Source organism: Hyaena hyaena, unplaced genomic scaffold (assembly GCF_003009895.1).
Source record: "Hyaena hyaena isolate Hyena2069 unplaced genomic scaffold, ASM300989v1 scaffold_617, whole genome shotgun sequence".
Classification (NCBI taxonomy): Eukaryota; Metazoa; Chordata; class Mammalia; order Carnivora; family Hyaenidae; genus Hyaena; species Hyaena hyaena.
This window is the reverse complement of record NW_024081251.1, coordinates 511,122-530,868: the sequence shown is the minus strand read 5'-3', so window position 1 is coordinate 530,868 and position 19,747 is coordinate 511,122. Positions and strand designations below refer to the sequence as shown.

At 40.2% G+C, this 19,747-nt stretch overlaps 1 protein-coding gene across 2 annotated transcripts in view; it reads left to right on the top strand.

Annotated features, from left to right (window-relative positions):
* The window catches only part of PACRG (parkin coregulated), a 489,147-nt gene that overhangs the window by 244,705 nt on the left and 224,695 nt on the right, over nt 1-19,747 (top strand). For both annotated transcript variants that reach the window (XM_039257451.1, XM_039257450.1), the window contains exon 3: nt 17,478-17,649. In XM_039257451.1, coding sequence (XP_039113382.1) covers nt 17,478-17,649 — 172 coding nt within the window. The remainder of the gene's footprint in view (nt 1-17,477; nt 17,650-19,747) is intronic.

Below are 19,747 nucleotides of genomic sequence, written 5' to 3'. Positions count from 1 at the left end.
GAGAGAAAGAGAGAGAGAGCGCATGAGCATGGGAGGAGCAGAGAGAGAGAGAATCCCAAGCAAGGGCTGGAACTCACGAGTCATAAGATCATGACCTGAGTGGAAAGAGTTGGATGTTCAACCAACTGAGCCACCCGGGCACCCCTAATGGCTGCTTCTGAAGCTTGGTGGCTGGCTTACAAGGGTGCCGCTGAGATTCACCTGTGTCTACTAGCCTGTCTCTAGCTTTGACTGTCACTTCCAGTCTCCACTGTGGTTTGAAACTTCCTTGGGCTGTGTCTAAGGAGACAAATGCAGCTGGCACCACTATTATTTACCAATATGTTCATGCACCCTAGAATGTCCCCCAGCACTCTCTAGTTGTTTACAGCACACCCACGTGCAACTGCACACCCACACGCACCTCCACACCCATGTGCAACTACACAGGCACGCGCACCTCCACAGACACACACAAGGCTTCCATTCTGAGTGGGGGGTTCTGGGGCTCTAATGCTGACAGTTCTCCATCTCCCCATCCTCCCTATTTCTATAGCCCCTTCCCTGCTCTTTACCTTCCTCCTTCCTCCCGCTTCCCTACTCCAACCGAAAAGGCAGCAGGTGATCTAGTTCATATCACTAAATGGGTAAATATTTGAGCACACTTCTAATAGTCACCATAGGATTGTACTACAATGTGTCCGATGCTACTGTAGTAAAGCCAAGTGATAATGATAATGATGATGATGCACCTGACAGTGTCCTAGATGGTCTGCATGAACAAACTAATGTATTATTTACAACAGACAGTTGAAGCATTTGCTATTATCATCCGCACTAATGGCTTTGAGGTGACTTGTCTAATGACATGCAGGTACTTTAGTGGCAGAGGCAAGGACAGGATTGGGATTTAGGCTCCAAAATCTACACTCTTCACTACCATTAGATGACTATAGATAAGCCAAATGGAAATGTACTCCATGAAAGTAGGACATTTTCGGCAAAGAATAAGGTATTTGGTATAATTGGAACCTAGGTTGTGGGAGCAAAATGTCAGAACATTAACCTGGAAAGGGAATTTGGGGACAGATTCTTTACCATGGTGATAAGTTCGGGATATACCCTGGATCCACCTGGCAAAGGACATTTGGAAGACGAGTAAAATAGACAGAATAATTTTTTTTTCTTATTGATTTTTTTTTTTACAAATGGTTTATTGTCAAATTAGTTTCCACATAACAGTCAGTGCTCATCCCCAAAGTGCCCTTCTCCATGCGCATCCCCCACTCCCCCCCACATCCATCAGTCCTCAGTTTTTGTCAGCATTCAAGAGTCTCTCATGGTTTGCCTCTCTCCCTTTCCCCCACCATTTCCCCCCTTCTTCTCCCCCTTGTTCCTCCGTCAAGTTCCTCCTAATCCTCCTATACGTGCAAACATATGATATTTGTCCTTCTCTGCCTGACTTATTTCGCTCAGCATAACACCCTCAAGGTCCATCCATGTTGCTACACATGGCCAGATTTCATTGTTTCTCATTGCCATGTAGTATTCCATGGTATAGATAAACCACATCTTCTTGATCCATTCATCTGTTGATGGACACTTAGGCTCTTTCCATGTTTTAGCTATTGTGGAGAGTGCTGCTATGAACATTGGGGTACATGTGCTCCTATGCCTCAGCATTTCTGTATCCCTTGGGTAAATTCCTAGCAGTGCTATTGCTGGGTCATAAGGGAGTTCTATTGTTAGTTTCCTGAGGAACCTCCACACTGTTTTCCAGAGGGGCTGTACCAGTTTACATTCCCACCAACAGTGTAGGAGGGTGCCCGTTTCTCCACATCCTCGCCAGCATCTAGAGTTCTCTGATTTGCTCATTTTAGCCACTCTGACTGGCGTGAGGTGGTATCTCAGTGTGGTTTTGATTTGTATTTCCCTGATGAGGAGGGATGCTGAGCATCGTTTCATGTGTCTGTTGGCCATCTGGATGTCCTCTTTGGAGAAGTGTCTGTTCATGTCTTCTGCCCATTTCTTCACTGGGTTGTTTGTTTTTCGGGCGTGTAGTTTGGTGAGTTCCTTATAGATTCTGGATATTAACCCTTTATCTGATATGTCATTTGCAACTATCTTTTCCCATTCCGTTGGTTGCCTATTAATTTTCTGGGTTGTTTCCTTGGCTGTGCAGAAGCTTTTAATCTTGATGAGGTCCCAACAGTTTATTTTTGCTCTTGATTCCCTTGCTTTTGGGGATGTGTCAAGTAAGAAGTTGCTGCGGTGGAGGTCAAGGAGGTTGTTTCCTGCTTTCTCCTCTAGGGTGTTGATAGTTTCCTGTCTCACGTTCAGGTCCTTTATCCATTTTGAGTTGATTTTTGTGCATGGTGTGAGAAAATGATCTAGTTTCATTCTTCTGCATGTTGCTGTCCAGTTCTCCCAACACCATCTGTTAAAAAGGCTGTCTTTTTTCCATTGGATATTCTTTCCTGCTTTGTCAAAGATCAGTTGGCTGTATACTTTTGGGTCCACTTCTGAGTTCTCAATTCTGTTCCATTGGTCTATGTGTCTGTTTTTGTGCCAATACCATACTGTCTTGAGGATGACAGCTTTGTAGTAGAGGCTGAAGTCTGGGATGGTGATACCTCCCGTTTTGGTTTTATTTTTCAGTATTACTTTGGCTATTCGGGGTCTTTTGTGGTTCCATACAAATTTTTGGATAGTTTGTTCTAGTTTTGAGAAGTATGCTGGTGCAATTTTGATTGGAATTGCATTGAATGTGTAGAGTGCTTTAGGTAGTAATGACATCTTAACTATATTTATTCTTCCTATCCATGAGCATGGAATGTTTTTCCATTTCTTTGTGTCTTCTTCAATTTCCTTCATAAGTTTTCTATAGTTTTCATCATACAGATCTCTTGTATCCTTGGTTAGGTTTATTCCGAGGTATTTTATGGTTTTTTGTGCAATTGTGAATGGGATCAGTTTCTTGATTTCTCTTTCTGTTGCTTCATTATTGGTGTATAAAAATGCAACCGATTTCTGTACGTTGATTTTGTACCCTGCAACTTGGCTGAATTCTTGGATCAGTTCTAGTAGGCTTCTGGTGGAGTCTGTCGGGTTTTCTATGTAGAGTATCATGTCATCTGCGAAGAGTGAAAGTTTGACTTCCTCTTTGCCAATTCTGATGCCTTTGATTTCCTTTTGTTGTCTGATGGCTGATGCTAGGACTTCCAGCACTATGTTAAACAACAGTGGTGAGAGTGGACATCCCTGTCGTGTTCCTGATCTCTAGACAGAATAATTTTTTGAAGGAGAGTCTGGCTGCACTCAGAAGCCTGGACACACCAGGAGAGAGCTTGATGTGGAGGGATCATTTGAGAATCTGCCCTATTGATTCAGTCATTCAACAAATACAAATGGCCTACACACCAGGAATGAAGATGAAATGTGACAGACCAGACAAAATGGTTGGGTCATGGCATCCAGAGCTCACGATTTAGTAAGGATGATAGAATGTAAGCAAATATATAAGCACAACAAATGCCCTTTAGAGGCCCTGCAAATGCAGAAGTGCGGCCACGATTTCTTTCTCCCGAGAGAACAAGGAGGCTTTCTGAGCTGGGCCCAAAGGAAACTGAAAACACTTGAACACCATTAGATCCCTTTAAGTGTGGCAGTAAAATAATGGTTTGCATTTGCCTAATATATCCCAAGTTCTTAATAAACTTGAAATATTTTGCACATCAGGTACTTCAGTTGACCATGTATGTTTACAATGATGTAAGAATTCAGCAACCATCACCTTAGAGTGCTTGATTTACTCCCCCACCAAAACCAATCCATTCATTCAGCAGATCTTTCAGACTCAGAGGACGCAGGTGATACCAGGTCAGCCAAACACAGCGCCTCCCCGCAGGGAACATCCACACATATCGTCCTAAACTTTGTTGCAGCTGAAACAGGATGGCATCGCATTATTTGCACAAGTGGCCACGTGAAATTAGTAACAAGTCAGTAAGCACAAAGTCCAGAGAGCCTGAGGGCAAAGAGAACAGGAGGTACAAAAACTTTAGAGATAGAGCGGGATTGCAGGGAAAATCCTAAGGAGCAATGCTTCATCTTCTCTAGAGAAATGGTCATAGCAGACGTGAAAAAGGCAGGGTTTATTTTAAGAAGAGAGATACACATCCCGAAATTGTGTAATGAGCGGCATGAGAATGGCCCTTTCAGTCCATGTGGTTTTGAATTTTCTCTGTAACCTTCACCGACTTGAGAGAAATACTCTTCGTGCTCCACACTAAGAACTTCTGTCTCATGACAAAGGAAGCTTTGCGACATTTTCAAGACTCGGCTTTGATGTTGTGATTTAAGATGATGCTTGTTTCCAGAATTACAGCCTGGTGTACAGAATATATATTTTCCCATGTGTCATTGGTATACAAATCTCAAATGTCAAAATAGCTTGATTTTTAAAATATCACATTTTCTACAAAAGCAGTACACTTAGTTACGTGGCCCAAGGCCAAGGCAGAGATTCTATGAGATGGATAATAGTTTTCATTAAAAAATTAGCAGAGGTTTTAGCTGATAAATGCAGTATCAATAATTTTATGTGCTCTTACTTAACCAGCCAATTTGCACCTTTGTTTTCATTTGATAAACAATCTTATTGTCAAACTCAAATAGAATACATTTTACAAAGTACCATGTCACTTTAATAAAGATGAGATTTTCAACATTTTATGTTCTTATCCCCTTGATTTATTGTTCTACCACGCAAACTCAAAAAGAAGGTGTCGTTCTCTATAAAGATATCCTGACCTACTTGAAAGTCCCCTGAGCCACTGGCCCACGTTGATGTGTGCCCCGCTTTAACCTGTGAGCTCTCTGGGCTCCGTGTTCTGTGTCCTTCACAAATGACCTCTGTTCTTCAATCACTTTAGACAGAATGACAGCAGGACCAGACTGTTTAAGAAAATGTTGGCATAGCCAAAAGAAGACCCTTTTTCTCTCTACAAAGGGAACAAATTAAAATGTAAAGAATGTGGTAAACATAGAGGAAGTAGACTGATAACTGCAGTTCGCAGAGACGTAACTCAATAATGAAAACCAAAGAGAGCTCTTTGGCGGCTGTTTTATGGCTCACATCTATTGTTCCCTGTATTACCCAGGCACTGTTCTTGGCCTTTTTTACGCTCTAGCTCACAACATTCCCTAAGAGGTAGGTAGGCACTGTTGTCCTATTTTGCAGAGAAGGAAACTGAGGCATAGAGGGCCTGAATGGCTTGGCCCCATCCATCCACTAGTGAGGAAGGAGTAAGACTCTGGAGCCAGGACCCTTTGCACTGTCTCCTTACTGAGAATCCACAGCACATGTTAGCAACTTGCCCGACACATGCTGACATGTGACCAAGCTGATGGACATGCCTTTTAGTGGTTTGGTGGTATCTCTCCTCACACCTTCCACATCGGCTCCCTCCATCTATGACCACCTCCTCGGAACGCTCCAGGCACCCGAATTACCTCCCTTTCTTTCCATTTTTACCAGTGACACAGTCCAATTCTTTCAGCACTTGGAGAGGAGCAATTCAATGTTCTAATTTTAGTTTTACCACAGGATATAAACAGCATGCAAATGAAGCATGCCAAAAGGTATTTTGGTTTTCAAAAGATATTCAATCAAACTTTAATTGATAAATCTGTGGAGATATTTTTAACAGTAGGGTCTTTCCAGGTCTCCTTGCCTGCTTCTGGCAGTGCTGCATGCAGTGAAGACTGGGGTCACAGACCGTAAGGTTGGCCAGCCCATTCTTAGGTGTAGCATGACGCAAGCTTATGGGAGAGAGAAACACGGTATTTCTAAGCGGGGACACTAGTTCTCTCTTCATGCATTGGTTCAAATTCCTTTGTAAATTTTCCTATGCTACTGGGGAAAAAATTGGTTTTATATTGCCACAAAACAATTAGTACCTGCCTTGTGTTCTTGTTGACGTGCCCAATTTCATATACCTTGTCAGTTTTCATATTCCAATAATTACCGTTTGTTTCCCCTGTGACAGGTTAGCAGGGCATTCAAGCCATGATCATCCTTAGAGCAAAGTCCATGAACACTAGTTGTCTTCCATGACACTCTTAGCTCCCTGCCCACCAAGTCCTCTGCTTCTTCTGTCTTCCTGATGGGGGAGTCCTCGCAGGCTCGGTTCATGCTATTACGAGACCATGGCATTTCTGAAATGACTCTGCAAATTACGTCACCAGTACCACCCTATTTCCAAAACCCAAAATGCGTATCTTACATCTTTAGGTGCCTCCATCTGGAAGTCTCCCAGTTTACATCTGAAACTGAACTTATGGCCGGTAATACAGCCTCTTCGCAACACCAATGCCATTTCACTTGCTTCCCTTGTTGGAAACCAAGCCATGACATAGATTCCATCAAGTTCTTTATTCTCCCAGGTCCATCAATCATCCAATCCTGTATCATCCAATCCTGTAAAGTATTCTGACATTCTTCTTCTCCTTCTCCTGTCGTTTTCAACCTACTTTCTAGGTCAACACCACAATTCAGGTCCTCTGCTATACTGTTAGCTGATGATTCTACACCTAGACATTTACTTCTGTATTTTGTTCTTTCTAAGTTATCCTGTATTCCACAGTCTGGTTATACTCTGTTAACACACACACACACACACACACACACACACACACACACTGGATTAAAGATTTAAAGATAAAACTTGAAACTTTAAAACTTCTAGAAGAAAACATAGCGGAAAGCCTTCTTAACATTGACCTTGACAATGATTTCTTGGATATGACACCAAAGCACAGATAGACAAATGGAACTAAAAATCAAAACTAAATAGCTTCTGCAGTGCAAAGGAAACAACAAAAGAAAAAGCAATCTATGGAACAGGAGACAATATTTGCAAATCTGATAAGGAGTTACTACCTTAAATATATGAGGAAATCCTGTAGCTCAAATGTAAAGAAACAAATAACCTGATTTAAAGATGGGCAAAAGACTTGAATAGACACTTCTCCAAGAAAGACCTACAATGGTCAACAGGTATATGAAAAGGTGCTCAACATCACTAATCATCAGGGAAATGCAAATAAAAACCACAACAAGAAAAACCACCTCACACCCGTTAGGACTGTTAGGATAGCTATTACCAAAAGCTAACACGTGTTGGGGAGCATGTAGAGAAAAGAGAACCCTGTATGCTCTTGATGGGAATGTAAAACGGTGTCTCTGCTGTGAAAAACAATATGGAGGGTTCTCAAAAAGCTAAAAGAGAGAAATCGTACCATATGTGACAACATGGAGAAAACTTGAGGAACTATGCTAGTGAAATAAGCCAGACACAGAGGGACAAATAATGGATGATTCCACTTATAGGAGGAATCTAACATAGTCAAACATGTAGAAGCAGAGAAGAGAAAGGTGGTCCCTAAGGACTGGGAGGGAGATGCTGCCCGATGTGTATAAAACTTCAGCTATGCAGGATGAATAAACGCTAGGCTGTTCCTTCCTAAATGGTATCCAGTCATGTGAGCCCCTTACTTGGAAACCATCCCATTTTCCTTATGTCTGAAGTGTTCAGTGGATGGCAGAAGGCGCCTTCCTCCTCCCCGACATTACCCATGACTGAACTAAGCACTCTCTCTTGATGATGTTGTGTCCAGTTCTCACCTGCATGTTGTTGCTGCGTCCCTCCTTGCAAGGCTCAGCAAGATCCACCTCTCCAGTGAAACTTTTCTTATTCACTCCAGCCCTTAATTATCTCCAGTTCCTCTGAGCCAGGGCGTTTTCCTATATACCCTTGGGATGTACCTCTCATTTAGCATTTTAGCGTGTACTACTTTGAAATTTTACTTAATTTTTTGTGAGTCTATCATTTTTTGAAGACACTAGAGAGGGAACTAATATCATTTAATCCTTGTGATCACCCTGGGAATTTGCTATCTGTTTACAAAAAGTGAACTAAGGCCCAGAAAAGCACAGTAACTATCCACTAATCACAGAGTTTGAAAGTGATGGAGCTCAGTACATGCAAGTGATGGGTTTGAACCTTGATCTCCCTAATTCCAAACCCAAGCTACTCTCTGTAAAGGCAGACACACTAATTCATTTATTCATTTATGAGAAGTCATATATCTCATCTTTTTCCTACCCACTAATATCCCCATCTCTCCCTGACATTTGACACAGCACTATAGCATAAGCTATTCACTATATTTCTTGCTTTAGTTTTTTAGGTGAAATTGACTAAGAAATATAAGAACTCATGAGTTTCAAGAACTTTAATAAATTTGTATCTAATCCCTGAAAAATACATGCATAGAAAAAGTGCATGTGGATAAAAGAGGCAGTCAATATTGCCATCATAACAATCTTTTTCCTAAAATTGCTTCCTGACATTAACTTCACCTGAATTCATCCTTTCCAAACCTCCTGAATTCTACTCCTTTGGCTGAGTGTATTAACGTTCACAGTACATTATCTAATTCAAGGACTGTTTTTATAAATTAACGCCATGTTTTTCAATTAGCACTGGTGGTAATTGTGGTAAACGCCACAAGTGATGTGTTTCTAACTCTGTCCCAGCTTCTAAAACTGCAGAACTTTCCAGGTCTATCATCCATTTCTTGCTTCTCAATTCGATTATTAACACTCGTTATCACCAAATGTAAGTATCTTCTCTCTACCTGTGACAAAATTATGCTGTTTTTAGCATTATGTAGAAATGTGATAAAGGAAAGAGAAACTTTGAAGATGTATATTAGTATATATTTTGCCCCTTTTATGCCCTGTTGGTTTAAAAAATGCTATTTTTAAGTTTTTAGTAAATCCTTTAACTTTATGGCAGGTGACAAAGGGTGGGAATGTTCAAAGCTATAGAACAAGGGATTGTTTCTTTCTTATTTATTACACTTGAAAGTATCACTCACCAACTGCTGCAGTCAGGAACATACAATTCCTGGATAATAAAGGTTAAGTGTGCATAAATTCGAGATGTGCTTACAACTGACCTTTAGCTGTCTTGTTAGCATTTTTGACAGAAACTTAAAATAAGGTTATTCCATAAAATAATTTGATTCTCCATTCTCCATTCCCAAGATTTGTTACTCAGCAATTAATACCTTTCAGCTAGACAGAGCCTTTGCTATTGGTAATAAAGCAGCAAGCCATCAAGATGCTGAAAAAAAGGTGAGCAGGTCAAAGGAAGGAAGCACTGAGCTCCAGTCCTCACTCTGCAACTGCTTGGAATGTGGTCCCAACATGTCACTAAGACACTCCAGGCTTCATAGATTAAATTGGACAGACTCTGGGGCTCCTGGGGGGCTCAGTTGCTTGAGCATCCGACTTCAGCTCAGGTCATGATCTCGAGGTTCATGGGTTCAACCCCTGCATCAGGCTCTGTACTGACAACTCAGAGCCTGAAACCTGTTTCAGATTGTGTCTCCCTCTCTCTGCCCCTCCCCCACTCACACTCTGTCTTTCTCTCTCTCTCAAAAATAAATAAACATTAAAAAAAATTAAACCGGACAGACTCACCATCTTTTTAAGTTTGAGTCTGCCCATCCAGAAGTATAGTCAATATACTCATTTGTTCATAGAACACTGAGTCAGCCTTCCATTTGTGCTTATCAATAACCTTTCATCATCGTCTCCATAAACGTCTTATGCATTGACTGTTCTCTTTAAGGGTTTGTTTGCTTCATTTCTTGCTATTGTGAATATTTTAAAAAATATTTTCTATGTAGTTTTTAGCATTCTATGAGAATGCTATTATTTTTAGTGTGCTAATCTTTTATGCAGTAATTTTTCTGAATTTCTTCCTAATTAAACTTGTTTATAGATTCTCTGGGTATTCTATGTAGGTAACTAAATCATCCTCAGATAACAAGAGTTTTGTTTCTTCCTTGCCAATATCCATACTTATTTTATTTTCTTCATTAGCTAGAATGTCCAGTACAATGTTGACATGATAACAGTCTCCTCATCTCCTTTCCCTGGATTTCACCTTAATGAGAATGTTCCTAAAGTTTCACCACAAAGTTTCACCTGTAAGTTTTGTGTTGTTTTTATTTGTTTTTAAATTTTTTAAATGTTTATTTATTTTTGAGAGAGAGAGAGAGAGAAGGTCAGAGAGAGGGAGACAGAATCCAAAGCAGTCTCCAAGCTCCAAGCTGTCAGCACAGAGCCCAGCGATGGTGGGGGCGGGGGGTATTTTCTCGAACCCATGAGCTGCGAGATCATGACCTGAACTGAAGTTGAATGGTCAACCAACTGAGCCACCCAGATGCCCCAAGTTTTTATTTTTTAATGAATGATTTCATCAAATGCTTTGCCGCATCTGTCAGAGAGACAGAGAGATACAGAATCTGAAGCAGGCTCCAGGCTCTGAGCTGTCAGCACAGAGCCCAATGCAGGGCTCAAACCCAGGAACTGTGAGATCATGACCTGAGCCGAAGTCAGACGCTTAACCGACTGAGCCACCCAGGTGCCCCTACTCTTTAGTACATCTTGTTCTTCAGTCCAGATGATGATCTCTGGGTTAAAACAACAAACAAACAGAACTCTCCATCTTGGTCAGATCCATTTAGTTTGCCTTTACCTTGCATCCTGGTTCAGCCAAGTATGGCACTAAAGATTGTTCTTTCAGTATGTGGAGGGAGTATTACCCTGTCTTGTGGCTTCTAATTCATTAATGAGAAGTGTAATGTCAAGTTTAAATTTGATCGTTTATATGTAGTCTGTCTTTTGTTTCTAGATGCTTTTAAATGTTTTCTTTGACTTTGGAATTTTATAGTTTTTCTGAAAAGTGTCCAGATTTGCACCTTCAGTCTGAAGATGCACATCTTTCTTCAATTACAAAAGATGTGCAGGCATGATTTCTCCAAATACTGCCTTTCCTGTCTCCCTGGAACTCCCCTGAGTCATGTGTGGGAGCATCCGAGGGGGCGGCTTCCTGTGCGGCCTCTGCGTTGGCCTTCCAGGTTCCGTGACCCAGACCCCTCCTTCTCTTTTCATCTGTGGTCAACCTATTAACCAATGACTGGATCCTTACATTAATGATGTTCTTATAGTCTTCAGAAATTTTATTTAGTTCTTTCCTAAAAAAAGAAATATTCTACATTTTGAGCATTTTAAAAAATTCTCTTCAGATTTAGTCTGTAATTTCTAGTTGCTAGTTCCAGATCTCATTCCCATGCTCACTGGCCTATTTAGTCTTCCTTATGGTTGGCTCCATCACCATCATGGAAGGAAGTGTTACTGGGGTTGCATTTTCTGGGGCAGCCCTATGCACCTAGATAGCACAAGTCTTAACACTTTTGGTTTGCTTCTGGGCGCCAGAAGTTTCCTTCCCAGGGTCTGTGAACAATCTTTTTTCCTTAATTCCATGACTTTGCATTTCCCTTTGGGTTTCTCTCTCTCAAAGGAGATCTTTCCCATCAAAAGTTTTGTCACACATCAAGCTCTCTTTCTCTTTCCACAAGCTTCCTTTCTGTTTCCATAATATATGGAGAGACTTTCTGGTCCCCTTTTCACAAAGGCAGCCCTTCTAGGGTTCCGGTTACAGGCAGGAGTCTCAGCTTATCCCTTATCTCACCAAATGCCCCGTTTGCCTCGACTCTGGAGACATCAACACCTCAGTCCCAGTCTTGCAATCTGGTCTGTATCTGATATTCTCTTGAGCCACATGGCATTACGTCTGTGACCCTTGGGTTTTGTCTTTAGGTCTAGCATCTGAGGATTTCCTGAAATCAACTTTGCATTGAACACATTTTGGTGTCTTTTAGACTTTGTAGCAGTTTAAGGATCCACATTAGGCTTGTGTGAGGTCTTCTTTTTTTGACATTAAAGAGCATTTTTCATGCTAAGAAATCTTACTTTTGCATTAAAAATTCATGTATCTATACATAATTTTAATTGTATATTCAGCATCATTGAAAAAAGTTTAACATTATTTCAGTTATTCATCATAACCACATCGACATGCATTTGAAAAAGTACACCCATGTTTGAAATATGTTAACTTCCACGGTCTACAAGAGAGTGCGTAATGCCTGTGTAACTTGTAAAACCTCTTTCAATAACTCAACAGCCTCCTCAAGAAGCAACAGTGGAGCTAAAGCTTTGTTTTAGAAATGCTATAGTAAGTCCAAATGAAATCATAATATATTAATAGATAATTATACTCTTTCAGAATAGTTTGTGATTTTTAAGCAAGATCCTTGGTTCTTATTATAGGAGTTGTAATAACAGGTATTTCCAATTATATTTCATTTGCTAATTGAAGCAAAGCTGTGGAAAGTGTAAGAATAAGTTTCTAATTTGGGTTTATAATGAAAATTATTAACCTCACTGTGTTTCTGACCTTTCAGTATATCATTACTACCTTACACATTTGTTACGGGGATAAAAAGTTATATATGATAGACCAGGTAAAGTTGGAATTTTATTGCTTTTGACCAAAGGTCACTCTAAGATTTAGAGATAACTTGTGAGTACTGTGTGATCTTTAAAATGTTATGATATATAAATTTTAAAGAGAGAGATTCTGTGAGTGAAACTAATTGATGTTTCTGGAATGAGTGTCCAAGTAATCATCGATCAGTATATTACCATGTAATTTTACCTGGTGTATCTAAAATGACCCATGTTCTGTGTTGGACTTCAAACACCTTTCTTTTAATTCTGGATTTCTTGAACAACTATTGAAGAAAGTTTCCAAAGTTTTGTGAAAGTTTGAAAACTACTATTTTTATAGTAATATTAAAGAACCATAAAGTGTAATATGTCATTAAAACTAATTATCCTCAGACCAAAATTCTTTATATAACTAAAGAAAAGGTTTGTTGCTAAATAAAGGGTGCATAAATGGCCTTTTGTAAATATAAATGAACAAAAGAAACTATTGATTTAGAAGAACCTAAGGGAGAGTAGTCACCATGTCCTCATGTATCTTTTTTATAAATTTTGGTTTTCATCTTGCATTGTTCTCAACATCCAGATTTTTTTAAAAAGAATTTTATTATTATCAATCTATTAATTATAGACATATGTAAATATGTTTGTTTGATGATACTGTGGAAAATGGAAACTTTTCCTTCCAACATTTTAAAAGTAAACAGAACAGCAAATTAATCCCTGAATGATTTCTAGTGAAATGAGGGTAAATAGAAACACCAAGAAGCAAACCATCCTGATTGCCTATTAAAATACTCATAAAATTCCTAAAATGTAAATAATCACTGTAGTCCTCATGGGGGAAACATAGCATTTTATTTGTAGAATAGATAACATTGTAGAAAATATAAACCCATGGAAACCTACAGGCCCCATCAGGCTACGAGGCCAGTGGTCAACACCGGGCCCTCCACACACTCTGCTGTGGTCCTTGGTCTCGACTCCAGAGATGGCCGTTCATCATCTGGCCATTGTTCCCTTAGCTGTGTCTCCTTTCAAAGAGTTAGCACAGAGGACAGATTCAAAAGGTCAGAATTGAAATTCAACACATGCTTCTTGAGTATTCACTTCTTATGTGCCTTTCAAATGCCTTTCAGGCAATGAAGAACTTAAAACAACTTGGAAAACTGCAATGAGTATATGATAAAGTGTACCTAGCAAATCAAACAGGGTTGGTCGGCAGTGGAAAGAAGGTCTCACTGAACTGAAATCTAGATACAAGGAGTTGCCAACAGCCCAGAGGTCTGGAGAGAAGGGGAGCAGAGCTTTTAAAGACTGCCTCTAAGGAGCAACAAATGAGGCTGGTCTGTATGGTGCCAGGGGACAGTTTTGCAGAAGGATGGTGTGAAGCAGCAGCACCGGGGGACAGATCAGGGAGGCCCTGTTGAGACTTGAGTCAGGAACAACCAGACATCAGGACCCAGGAGTGTGGAGAATGGAAATAGGAAGGCAAAAGTGGAGACAAGGAAATTATTGGTTGCAGTGAGCTGATCGCTTAGACTAAGCAGGGAGTATGCAAAATGGCAGAAAAGGAAATGAAATCAGGATCTGCTTGGAGATAGAATCAACTGGAAGATGATGGACTGAATACAAGACTTGAAGGAAGGAAATCAAGGATGGCCCCCAATGCTAGCGGTATGGTGTCAGGAGGCCCAGGGTCAAGTGTGTCATATAATGAGAACAGAAAAGAGACTTGAGGGTTAGACAACATGAAGGTCACTGGTGATCTGGGAAGACACACCTGCAGTGGAATGGTAGACAGGTGGGCTGAAGAGAGAACAGGAGTGAGGAAGCACAGACACCTTTATCGTGGACAACTGAAAATGGTGCGAGGCTGGCAGAAGCCTCTTCAAAAAAAGAAAAGTACATCAAAGCAAAGTCAGACATATTAAACAGAACACACATGATATCTCCTGTTTGAAAATGGAAATTCAGAGGATTTCCCAAGGCCTAGGCCACATTCTTCACCCAAAACAATATAATAAAAAGAAGAACCCTAGAAGATATTCAAGCAGTAAATAAAGTTATATACAAAAAATTCACCCTGTAGCAAAACAGAGAAATATCTATACTATTTCAAGTAGTTTCTGATCTCAAAATATACCGGCAAGTTATTATACCATTAAGGCAACAGATCTACAATGATATCAGATATGCCAGCTAATTGACAAATGGGTCAGAAGAAGAACTCACAGGAAAAGAATTTCTGGTAGAAATGAACTGCTGTGGTCAGTGATCTCGTAGTTAGAAACCTAGAGGTAATCTTTTCTTTCTCAATTTCTCTCCCTCAGCCTTTCATTCAAGTTTTCTGCCCTTAATTGCTTCTTTCTCTCTGTCTCTCTTTTATTCTTTATTCCATTGCTTTTCTTTCTTACTTTTTAAAACTTCTGAGAATAAAAATCGTGTGTGCTCAATATTTATTATTTTAAGACATACTGTGAAATGGGAAGGAACAAAAAAAAAGAAAAAAATGCAGCTTTAAGCTGCTCAGAAAAGATGCTGTTAAAACATAATGTCAGAGGAAGAAAGGAAGGTGGATAAAAAAGATACAGTAGACAAACCAGTTACGGCAATATTAGTGTTTGAGTAGACTAAGACAGCCTGCATTAGTAATGATAAAGGGGATGGAGACATCGGGATAAATGGAACAATCACCAGGAGATAATAATAATACTGAATCTCAATATGCCTAACAACATAGCCTAAGAGGCAGTGTCATGTCTGCAGCCAGAGGGCTTAGGTTAAGATCCCAGCAACCCCTCTTACTAGCTGCAGACCTTAGGCAAGTTATTGAACCTCTTAATGCCTCAGTGTATCCAGCTGAAAATTGAGATACTGATAATCCTTACCTCTTAGAGTTGTTATGAGGATCAAAAGAACTGATACACATAAGTATTTACAATAGTTTCCCATATCAGAAACATGGAATTTTTTTTTTTACCATTGTTGTTGTTAATGTTGTTGGTATTGTGGCCCCAAACCATACAAAGAAACATAGCAACAGAATTCCAAGGGAAAAGTTTAGCATGTCAACAATGTTAGTAGGAGATTTTTAATTTGCTTCTCTAAGTGACATAAATTTGTTTAAAAACATTTGAAAAAGACATGAGATAGCCACAATAAAATATTTAAACAGGGTGTTCTTATCTTTCACATCATTGCAGAAGAACAAGTGAGTAAAAAAAAAAAAATCTACATTTTAAAAAACCTGCAAAAGAGAAAGAAACAATAAATGTAAAGCAACAACCACAACCAAGGGCCAAAAAATAAGATGACAGAAATAAAACTAAATGGCGATAAATGTGAATAGCCTAATGTATTAAAATAAAGAAAAAGCCTTAGGTAACATTAAAGTACAAAATTTAATAATTTGCTATTTTTAGGAGACATATGTACAATGTGACAATGGGCTAAAATAGATTTAGAAAAACATCAATAATGTAGAAAAAATAAAGTACAGATGACGTATTATTAAGAAGTTAGGCTACAGTGTAAAATTATAGATAATAGCATTGTACCTTTTAGAAGCTGAATGATGTAGCAATTTTTTTAATTGTACAAAATAGTGTTCCAAAATGTCTTCAAACACACAAAAATCCTTGAGAAGGTTAGGATTAAATATGTATTCCATAAAATTTTAGTGTGACTACAGTAAATTCGATGAATATACAAGGAACATAAAATAAAATTGATGTCTGTATAAACCTCCCTTTGGGATCCATTTTCCAAGGTCAATTCCAAGAGGACATCTGAACATTCAACTCCTGACCCCTATATCCCTAGTTGGCTGGGTGGTCCATGAGCAGACTGGAGAGAGACCTCTCACTTGGGATACCGCAGGACACTTGATTTACCCAGATCTACGGTGGACACTTGGAAATATGGCGGGAGGGTTACCAGTTACTTGTTTCCAGGGACAGGCAGGTATGTGTCTGCAGACTCCAGAAAGCTGGGAGACAGCTGGGAAGTATAAAAAACCCCTAATGGAGAAGGTGGTTGCTCTAAGGTCTTGGTTGCCCCTCATTTAATTACAAGGTGATCATAGGAAGTTGGGTACATTCATAAGGACTTGAAGGCACGGGGAATGTGCACCTTTTACTGGAAATGCTGTATCCTTTGCTCTATAAATGTATTGGGTCCGCATTCTGAGTCTGTTGGCTTCTTTCCATTCATGATATCACCATCCCTTCTGTCAGCTCGCAAGTAGCAAGCCAGGTCATGGATACTCTAGACAGTGAAGGACCTGAGCTACAACAAATCTCCTGCAGCTCCCAACACATCATAGCTCTTCTCAAGCCCAGGATTTTTGTTTCTCTTCCCCATTGGTGCTGCATATTATTGCAAAGATCAGGACAAGAAGGCATGGAGCTGTCATTGAGGGTGAAAAAATGCAACAATGGAAAAAGTGATATATCCCTGTTCCCAGATGAGGCAGGCTAGAGAGCCTGGGGTCTTTTGATTTTGAGATGTCTTGATAGGACCAAGATTCCGTTTGTCCTGCAGACACCAGGGACCATTCACACAATCGTATTTTATCCCTCGTTCTCACACTTGCCAGGTCCCGAAAAGATACATTTCACGAGAATATATTAATGTGCAGTCTCTGTTAGATTCTTATTAGAAATTCAGATGCTAATCTTTTTTCAACTGTTTTTTTTTTCATTTTACTTTTACACATATCTTTCAACATACGTGCGATGGACTTCTTGAATCCTTTTCAATATTGCATTTGTGCCGAAGAGTAAAGTATTAAGGAAGAACCCCAAAACAAACACTAAAATGCTCCCAGTGTCGATGACGTATGGTTTTTAACCTGTTAAAATGTGAAGGGCAGTGATTGTGACCCCCTTGCTCATAGAATAAAGACACAGAGATGCACTTCAGGTTGTGAGATGAGTCGCTTTATAAACCTTCCCAGAGTCCTGGAGAACGTGCCCCCCTGAGGGGGCTGACAGCTTCCTAGCTGGTCCAGCCATGCTGTGCCTCACTGGTGTCTTCACCTTGCATTTCTTCTCTCTCCTTTCAGGTAGAAATTGAGAAGCTGGATTTCCATCATTATTTGCCTCTGTTTTTTGAGGGGCTCTGTGAAATGACATTTCCCTACGAGTTTTTTGCTCGGCAAGGAATCCATGACATGCTGGAACACGGGGGGAGCAAGATTCTTCCTGTCATTCCACAGCTCGTTATCCCGATAAAAAGTAAGTGAAGAGGTGAAAAAGCATCATTCAGCTTATAAGGTGCCGCTTTTTGACAACTTGCTAATTAAGCAATAAACACAACAGACTGACGCTTTCCCCAGGTTTTGCGGGAATTTTATAAATTGACTTACAGGACCAGACATCCCGAATCTACTATATCCCATTACTGATACTGCACCAAAGCCTCACCACATAAATAAGCTAAATTGCATGGGGTTTATACTAATTTAAAATGCTTCCCAGTAATGACACAAGCATTAACATTAATGTATACTTGCAGAAGTCAGGTATGTATCTTTGTATTAAACACCACCAACTAACTTCCAAGTTCTCTTAAAATGGCATCCCTAATTTTTAAATTGCAATATAAACCCAATCATGTGTAGTTGCTTTTAGGTAGTAGGATTCACAGTTTTAAGGGAAAAAAGTCTGGAATGGAGAAGAATTACCGTTACTAAATATTTGAAATTTTTTACCTGTAATATAGGGAAATTCTAGAGTGACCCTGTCATTGACTTCATCTCTTTGTTTATACAATGAAATGCTTTCTTTCTATGGCCAGATTCTCTAGGCATGAGTCTCTTTGGACAAGTTGGCTGAAAACAGCCCCCTCCCAAAGCATTGCTGAGATTTGCACTCCTGGGATGGCCTGTAATGGCTCCCAAACGAGGTCGAAGTTGCTTGGGGTCCAGTTTCCTCAAGTTGCTCCACAGCAGCCGTTGACCCTTATAATAGAGCCATTGTACAGGGACGGGACTCCAGGTGGGGACGGCTGGCCTCTCAGGTCTGAGTGGCCAGGTCTCCACCATTCACCATCACGCCCCGTGCTCTGTGTCCCCTGTTGTCCATCTGCACTCCGCTGCTGCTCACAGAAAGCAGAGGGGTGGCGCCGAGCACCTCCTGGCCAGGGATACCCCACCGCTTTGTAGCCACAGCTGCCCCAGGCCGCTCTGCCTCATTCCCTGGTCCAGGAGGAAGGACCTCCCGGAATGACTGACAGTCCCCTGCTTAGTCTCCTAGCATCTGGGGGAACCCCACCCTCACTGTCTCAAAGGTACCCTTGCCATGCACTTTGACCAAAACAAGAACTGAATGGTTCAACACTGGGTCGTTCCTCACACCTGGATTATTCAGTCTTATCCATGGTGACCTTTTTAGTGATTTGGATCAGGCATCATTAGAATGCTAGATTTGAGACTGTTCTGCTGTCTCTGTTGGAAAGGAACCAACCCTGAAATTTGCTGTCATGTTTTTGAGATTTGTTTTGGTAAGAGATCTGTAACTGACCACTCCAGTTCTCCCCCGAGACACAGAAGTAAAACCTGGCGAAAGGACAGGCGACCTGCTGTGAAAAGTAACATGGAGAGAGACATGACACTTTAAAGCAGTTTCCTCTCCCCTCATGCATCATCAGTGGAGTGAAGGGCTCATCTCTGAAGTTCTTCAAGAAGGATATACAACCCTGAGTTATATAAAAACGTTTCCAAATGTGATTGATTCTAACAGCTCACAATTTTTGAATATGTTAAATTCTAGTTAAAATGCCACATTTTCTACAAGTTTTATTGACAAATAAAAAGGCCCAGGACATTCTTCCCAGGAACTATCTTTACAGTACATGATCCTTCACTTCCTGACCCAAGCAGGATAGCAGCAGCATCCAGAAGTCTGTTCTTTTCTTTAAAAGAAACTGATCTCATTAGAATCACTGTCTTCTCGGGGCTTTTTCACTCATATCTCCTTTGAAAACACTGATGGGCAGAAAGAGAGTTTCTAAGTGATATTTTGATATACTGTTGACAATTAAAACATACCAAAGCAGAGAGCATTGCAGACCAATGTGAACCGATTTTTACTTTTGTTTGATCTGCATTTTAGAGATATTTAAGTGAGTTAAAAGAGAAGTGATGTGTTCTAAGGGCAAAATTTCCAGTACACACATATGAGAGTTAATTCACTCACAAGTGAAAGCATTATTAAGAACTCCATAAACATGTTTTTGTCAGGTAAGATGAACTATATATGAAATTAATAATTCAAGCTTCTAGAGGCAAAATTTACTCTGGTAGATATCATTCTTTTCTTCCTGGACTTCTGC